Consider the following 7,616-nt stretch of genomic DNA (forward strand, 5'->3'; position numbering starts at 1 on the left):
CAGCGTGCACTGTCAGTACGATGGATCCGACGTGGTTGCGCGACTAACGTCTGCTGTAGCGTCTCTGTATCGTCAATGCGTTCGCCGCAAAGGGGTGTGATGGCACAGATCTCAAGGCCTGCCTTTGCGTCGACATAGCTCTTCAAGCTGATCTGTCTGAATGCGTACAGACCACCTGTCCTTTCGCGGATCAGGTAGGTAAGGCTTCCAAGGCTGCGGGATTCTCTCGGCTAATGTAACGCAGTGGCCGGGAAGATTGAGACGGAGATATGCGATGGCTTCCCGAAGGAGTCTCGCAGCTGGGAAGTCATAGGCGTCACCACTGCAGGATGCGTCATAGTCTTCCCCATCATCTTGCTCCGGCTGTACAGCAGGACGCACTACGCAACGGGGTTGTCGGGTGACGACTTTGCGACCATCGCTGCCGCCGTAGGTGATAGTCCACTAGACTATGTAACGACGCTGACCGAGCGCAGGTTCTTCTCGCAGTACTTGCGTCTATCAATCTGTATAACGCGAGGATCGGCTTTGGCATGCACTACTGGACTGTGCCCGCGGAAATGGGGACCTTGATATTGAAGGTGAGGCGAGTCGTGTCCCTCCGGAAACCTCGCATTTGCACTAAATGACCGCTGCCCCGACCAGTTATTCTACTTCAATACTATTGTCTACATGGTCCTCCTGGTGGTTGGCAAGATGGCTATCCTGTTAGTCTATCTGAGGATCTTCCCAGGGTCAACATTCCGCCACATCACGTACGCGCTGATCGGCTTTCTCGCCGTGCATGGAGTTATCTATGCTCTCCTCACCACGCTACAGTGCATTCCGATCGACTCGATCTGGGACCGCCTGATAACAGATCGGCGCTGCCTAGACGTGAACGCAGTTGTGTACAGCAGTGGCATTCTGAGCATTCTGGAAGACATCGTCATCCTCATCTTGCCTATGAAGCAGGTCTGGCAGCTGAACATCCGCCGACATCGTCGAATAGTCCTCGTGGGCTTGTTCAGCGTTGGTTCTTTGTAAGCCGCCCCCTCTTGACAATGGCCAGCGGATGAGATGCTCACTCCCTGACAGCGCTTGCCTCACCTCGATGATCCGCATGAAGTATGCCGTCGCGTACAGCACAACCTTTGACGCGACTTGGGACGGCGTGGACATCGTCGTATGGCCGGCAGTGGAACAGTTCTGCGCATTACTATGTGGCAGCTTACCAGCACTCCGGCCGCTCTTCGTGGATGTCCTGGCGAGGTCACAGTCCAGCACAAGTAACGAGTTGGTCTGCGTGCAGGCACAGAGACAGTCGGCGGGAAGCAAGACTCCTGTGTCCTCAGGCGGGCCAATGCAGCAGTCGCATTCAGACGCAACAATGCATGCCCACAAGCCGACACCGGCGCCAGATGCGATTCTCGTCACCAACACTGTAAGTGTCCGAGCACAATCAGGAACATGGCTGGAAGAAGGCTCTGAGAGCGATGGGCACGGCCTGCCGGATGAACGTAGGAATGTAGCTAGACACACACCCATTGTCGAGGCCAGGTGCGAAGCACTGCCTTGAGAGCACTCTCTACACGAAGGACTATATGGAGTTACGCAATGCCCTTAGCACATCACTAGATATTCAGACGCGGAGTGACTGCACACTTGGGTGTAGAATAGAGTCAGATTGCGCGCCATGGGTTAATCAACTACTGCAAAGAGCAATGCATTTGTGTCGCTTCATCTCACACCAGGCAGGACTGCGCGGGCGTGTGGGAGAGCTCTTGGCAGCGCAAACCAACGCTGAACGCCAGTCCTTGCTGTCACGGCCGTGCACGAGTGATCTGTTGGTTGGGACTCGCAGTCGCGACTGGGGTTGTCCCTGTTCGCTACCATCATGTCGTCTATGGTACTTTGTAGCGCGGCATGACGACGCCATTTTTGGAGCACGTCTCGAGTGGACCTGGGACTGCAACGCGAGTCAACGACGGCGCTACCTTGGGAGTTGTCCAGCCCCGAGCCCCGGAGAAGTAGCGCTAAAGGCAGCCCCTGTAGGCATCCATGTGTGGTGTGGGTGTCTCTGGGGCCTGCATCCGTGGGGTTCAGCACCGGTCTCCGGGGCCTGCGTCAGCGGGGCATGCGTTGGTGGGGCATGAACGAAATCCTCCATATTTGGATCTGTGCCAACTGGAATCGTCCCATCTTCTCTCGACGCAGCAACTTGTGGACCGAGCTACTCCGTACGCGTCGAGCCGCGTAAGCATTTCAGAAGCCATGTCCATGCTCGGGCGCCAGAGGGGGTGGTTCCGCGAATCCTTGATCCATGTACATGACTGAGGTGGGGTGGCAAGAGTCCTCGTCAAGGAGCCAAAACTGGCGACGGAGTACTCCGCACGCGTACGCCATTTTCGGAAGTCATTCTCGGAAGTCATTCCCAAAGTGGCGCCCCTGCAAATGCTTGATCCATGTTCGTGACCGCAGGTGGCGTGGCAAGCGACGGGCGCGGCTAGCACGAACACAAAGAGAACGAACACACGTCCTCGTGAGGAGCCAAAACTGGCGCCAAACCGAAAGAGCTACGGAGTACATGCCAAGACGCGCGGATATCACAGCCTCCACTTTCGGGGGAGGAATCTCATCATCAAGCAAGGGAGCCACTGACATCATGTTTGCAGCGTCTCGGCACTCATAGTGTTGGCCCAGGTGCGGGGCGATCGGACCCGATGCTTGAGGCAGGAGTTTGCGGACCGTGCAGGGGTTCCCGTTACCGAGCTGGCGTTCAGAGCAGGCAGTCATCCTTCCCCGTTGCGCTAGTTAGTCTTTGCGCCAGAAAGGCTGTTTAGGGAGCACAAGGGAGTCAGGATCGGTCATGCCATGGCAGACCTGAGAAGTGATGAGGATTGGCAGCACCGCGGCCCTCGGCCTCAGAAGCGATTTGCAAGCGCCTCGTGGAAAGGCCGCAGTCATCATCCGCATATAGTTCTCGAGCATGGATGCCGCAGGGCAACTAGCGTGGCTGCTCTTCACTCGACGGGACCATGGATGCCTGGAAGGACTCCAGTCTTGCTTACAACACAGTGTGCTCGGAACTATCAATATCTATTGCGAGTGTCTGATATAAGAATCTAACGAAGTAACATTTTTAAAAAAAAAAACGGAGCCCGCTCTTTCTTTCAGCTACGTATAACAGGTGCACGAACTTAAGGCAGAGGGTCTCTGTAAAAAGGGGCCTTGAAACCAGGTGATGACGTCTAGACAGAAAAGCAGTGAATTGTAACGAGATGGTCGTCTCCTATAACGAAGTCAATCATCGAGGAGCTGAGTCATAGAGGAACAAAAGTATACGAAAGACCAGTGGGGTTACATAGCCTTCAACTTGGCCAGGATTGCGTCGAGCGTGGACTGGAACTTTGACATGGTATTGTCATTCCTTTCAAGTCGAGCCTCCATTTGAGCCAATGCCTCTGACGTCTTCTTTTCATTATCTTCAAGTCGGGCTTGCATATGAGAGAGTACGTCCGACTGGTCCTGAGAGTAGCCACCATACTTCGGAACGTGGTGCATGTCGACGTTGGTGTCTTCTTTCTTGATCGCGGACTGCTCCCGGGGCTTCATCTGCCACGGCGCCGGGATACCGTCACGAGCACAAACACTCTCCATCTCGGCTCTGGCTTTTTTTTCACCGAGAACTTTGAACAGACTCGTTCTGGTGAGAATCTGTAGGCCCTGCCCACGAAACCTGACACAGCAATCCGCAGGAGGATCCCGCTTGTCAGACCGGGGATGTGCCGGGTCGGTTACCCATAGAAGCTCTTCGAAATCACCTCGTTGCTTGTAGGTCCATGTGGACTGGCCCTCAGCAAGATTCTTGTAGCCATCTTTCTTGATGTACTGTGTGACTTCAGGGACTTGAGAGGCTGGCATGAGACGACGGACCACTCGCCCGTCCTTCCTTGTCTCAATGCAAACCTGAAGGCCGACTTTCCCTCTTGGCCGGACTCCCAGGATGCGAGCACCATCAGCCGTATCCAATGTAGGCCAGGGGTACTTAATAGTATTGGTTTCTGCAGAGTCGTCACTTTCTACAAATAAGGATTCCTCCTCCGCCGTCTGTTCTGCTACAACAGGCTTCTGCTGCATCTGGCAGACTGACCATTCCGGTGGGAAATGGTGTTTCTGAATCATGTCATCGATCAATTTTTCCACTGTGACGATGGCATTTTTTGCATCGCTGTCAGCAGGGTTTGTCTTCAGGCGATTGTAGAAGTCTTCAATGTGTTTGTATTGAGGGGCAAAGAACCCAACGCGAATTTTCCAAGTATCTTCTGGTACTTCTTCTTTGATGTTGTCCGATCCAATCGTCTGATTGAGATTGTAGATCTGCTGCTCGAGTTCCTTGTTGGTAGGATCCTGGAATAGAGACTTCATAATGGGCGTTGCATTTTTATAGACTTGGAGAACGCGTGCACTCGGTTTGGGAATCTCCTCGTCGTCGACAGTCATACGGACATCATCCGCTTCGTCTCCAGAATGATCTGATGCGCTGGAGTCGGGATAGTCCGGCTCTGCCTCCTTCGTCCAATCCCAATTCTTCACCGGCTCGATGTCGTTAATTGTGTCCACGCCTAGCTTCTCTGCAGCGTCTTCTAGTTCTATAGGTCTTTATCAGCGGCCGGACATCCGGTTTAGTGTTTGAGTAGCACTTACTCCTGAGAGCCTCCTCTGCTTCAGGCTGTTCCAGTTCGGCGCGACGCAACATGCACCCCGTGTCCCTCCAAGCACGCCGAGCATCTTCAGTGGACGACTGATGGCTGAGCCCTAGCATTCTGGCAGCCTCGCTTGAAGGGCATCCCAGAATATGTTTAATCTTCTCCGCGACCTGTCTCGTGTCATCTTCATGATGGGCGACACTGGCACTTGTTTCACCACTTTGAGGATGCTGCAAATTCGCTATCCGATCCTGATCAGCTCTGACTCGGCCAGCTTCAACTGCCGGTGTTGCTTCTGGACTAAGTAGGCCATGAGTATTTTCTTGTCTCTTAGATTTGTCGCTAATAATATCGTTGGAAGGAAGCTGAGTGTCTGTAGACATGAGTGCGATGGTTGAGATTGTTTAAGAGACAGGAAATCTGTGAGGAAGCAGTACTGGGTATTATATAGACCTAATGCCGGTGCATAATGTAGTCCTTGGAATAGTGTGATGTCTTCGTTTTTGGACTCTTCTGTAGCACTGGGAGCCTCAAACGGCTCTGGCATGCCTCTTCCTCTGGAGAGGCGCACAAAATGGTGATGATACCTATAGCTAGAGCCATCTCCGGCAAACAAGGAGGCAGACGTCAGTACTAACGTCGCCATAAGCGCCGCGAGAGGGCGCAGGAGCCATTTATGCCTCGGGGTTGTGGCATGCGTACTTCCCAGGGTTGCATTCAAGTAAGCTGAGTTGCCATACACCCAAGGACCTTCGCGCTCATCAACCGCATAGCGATGGCGATGACATTCGTAGAGACTAACAGCCGTATTGATCAAGAACGTCGTGCCAAATTCTGCGGTACGGCCTCAGTCAGTGTGCGAGCTTTATGCTTCACCGCGCCCGAGTGGTCGACCCAGACGGTCACATATCGCCGGACAGTCGAGCCCTACAAGCGCAAGTTCCGAGAGGAAAGGGGCTCCCGCACAGATGAGCATCAGCACCACGTAAAGGCTGTGATCAATGCAGAAACCCTGGCCGTTAGCCTTCAAGAAGCCAACATCACGGTCCAACAGCTTCGAGAACAGAAGGAGCCGTATGTACAGCTTGAGCTACCACCAGGCACTCAGCTACAATGTCTGCAACGATATGAGAAGGTCCTGGCAGCTACTGAGGCATCTGGCGGTGCTAAAGACCGATGGACTGTAGATCTGTACTTAGATGGTGGGTAAAGAGCAACCAAGCCAGCTCAGCGCTAAGAAGAGTGATATTAGACCTGAGCGCAGAACTTAGACGGCTCTTCCTCGAGGAACATGACTATCAGGAAGCACCCACCGATGGAGAGTTCTATCGCAAGATCCGGGAGTATCAGGGCGTTCACGGACAGAAGAATCCGTACTTCGAGCGGTTATGGCTAGGGCAACTCTCGGCTTTGTCAAAGAACCGAAGGTCTCTTTTCGACCAGCTTTGTCGAAACAATGCTTACCTTCAAGCTTTTGACAGCTTGCTGACCGTCCCGGCCCTTTTTAGCGGCTTCCGACTGACGGTAATACACCAGATGATTAGTATGAGATGTGAAGAGGTAATTTCATCCTGGCTTCCTGGTATAAGATGGCTCTAACGCCTTGTAGCCCGCTATCTCCTACTTAAAATGCATGCTGGACATGTGGATGAAGATATGTGGGAGTGATGAGTACAGGATGAGGGAAATCGACCCAGACACAGTCCGGGCATTACAAGGAATGGCTCCAGGAGCCTGCCGCTCGGACCATGCCTACCTCTGGGAGAAGCTGAAGGGCGGGCAGATACTTGGAAACTTCACCGAGCAAGCGCGCGCCGAGATGTGGTCGCAGATATGCTCTGTGTCTCAACACACTTCGATCCTCTCCCTACACACGTTCTTCGAAGATCTCAAGTTCCTCAAAGGCGCTGCCGACAGCTTAAAGAGACTGCTCCGTCTAGACTATCGAGACACCATAAAAGGTCATCTGGAGAGTATATATCGCGACGAAAGCTCGGGCGAACAGAATTGCGTGCTACAATTGTCAGACTGCGATTACAAACTGCTACAAGGTCCTTCGGCGGCTCGGTTCGAGCTGGCCTATCGCCAGCTTTGGTTGGCTGCCTTTCGAGTCTACCAAGACCTTCCAGCTGAACCGCACAAAAAGCATATTTTAGCAAGGCCACGGAAGAAAGCAGATGAAGTTGTGCTTTTTCGCTTGGCAGATGTTGCTTCCAAACTTGGGTTCACATCAGACCCAATCAGAAACATTCTCTTGCAGTCTCCGTTACGACAGATTGCTAGAGCGGCCCTTCTGGCGTTTAACAAGTCGGAACAACACGTATACAAAGACATAGAGAGAGAAATTGACCTGGTTATCGGAGTATTCAATAGCGCCGAGACAGTTCGCGCAGGAGAGATATCATCCTGCTCTGAAACTATCAGTAACGTCGGAAATCCAGCAAGGTGGGGATTACCACGTGATTCTGACCATGAGAGGGACAAGCAGTCGCTCTTTCTTACAGTCCTTCACAAGGAGGTGACAGAACCATTCCTGTTAATGACTTCGATCTTCATTCGCCGAGCTGTGTACTTCGCTTTCTTTGGTCGTAAGATGTGTCCAGGAGTTCATTTTCAGGAATTAGTGGACATCACGAATGAGATTGATTGTTTCATGGTTGAAACAGCGATTACGGAAGAACACCCGGAATGCAATAATGCAGGGAGACTGGAGGAACAAGAGGGACAAAGTCACAGCCAAGACAACGTTGGGGATATAGAATCCACTCTACGGTCACTAAGCCGAGCTGTAGATCAGAAGAAGATCGCCATAGTCTCGCTCCTTACCGGACAGAACACTACGGAGCTGGAGCTAGAATACATGGCAGAAGAGGGCCACGAATGTATCGACGCCCAGAAGATACTAGAGCAAGAGGTCCTTACCCTTGA

General features: G+C 52.7%; 3 protein-coding genes across 3 annotated transcripts; 2 read left to right on the forward strand and 1 right to left on the reverse strand.

The window, feature by feature from the left end:
- Positions 1-107: 107 nt before the first annotated feature.
- B0I36DRAFT_205612 (uncharacterized protein) lies at positions 108-1,270 on the forward strand (the record flags this gene model as incomplete). The annotated part of the gene is made up of 5 exons (XM_046148832.1): positions 108-198; positions 245-429; positions 477-581; positions 646-1,022; positions 1,078-1,270. Coding segments are annotated over 5 exons (951 nt in total), but the record flags the coding sequence as incomplete, so codon positions are not given.
- A 2,069-nt stretch (positions 1,271-3,339) lies between these two features.
- On the reverse strand, positions 3,340-5,071 carry B0I36DRAFT_350513 (uncharacterized protein; the record flags this gene model as incomplete). The annotated part of the gene is made up of 2 exons (XM_046156897.1): positions 3,340-4,631; positions 4,687-5,071. 2 exons carry the CDS (start codon positions 5,069-5,071, stop codon positions 3,340-3,342), a joined length of 1,677 nt encoding a protein of 558 aa, XP_046011972.1.
- Positions 5,072-5,469: 398 nt separating this feature from the next.
- On the forward strand, positions 5,470-6,816 carry B0I36DRAFT_228315 (uncharacterized protein; the record flags this gene model as incomplete). The annotated part of the gene is made up of 3 exons (XM_046149112.1): positions 5,470-5,890; positions 5,941-6,248; positions 6,298-6,816. Coding segments are annotated over 3 exons (1,248 nt in total), but the record flags the coding sequence as incomplete, so codon positions are not given.
- Positions 6,817-7,616: the final 800 nt, after the last annotated feature.

The sequence above is a fragment of the Microdochium trichocladiopsis genome, assembly GCF_020744255.1.
Source record: "Microdochium trichocladiopsis strain MPI-CAGE-CH-0230 chromosome Unknown B0I36scaffold_6, whole genome shotgun sequence".
Classification (NCBI taxonomy): domain Eukaryota; kingdom Fungi; phylum Ascomycota; class Sordariomycetes; order Xylariales; family Microdochiaceae; genus Microdochium; species Microdochium trichocladiopsis.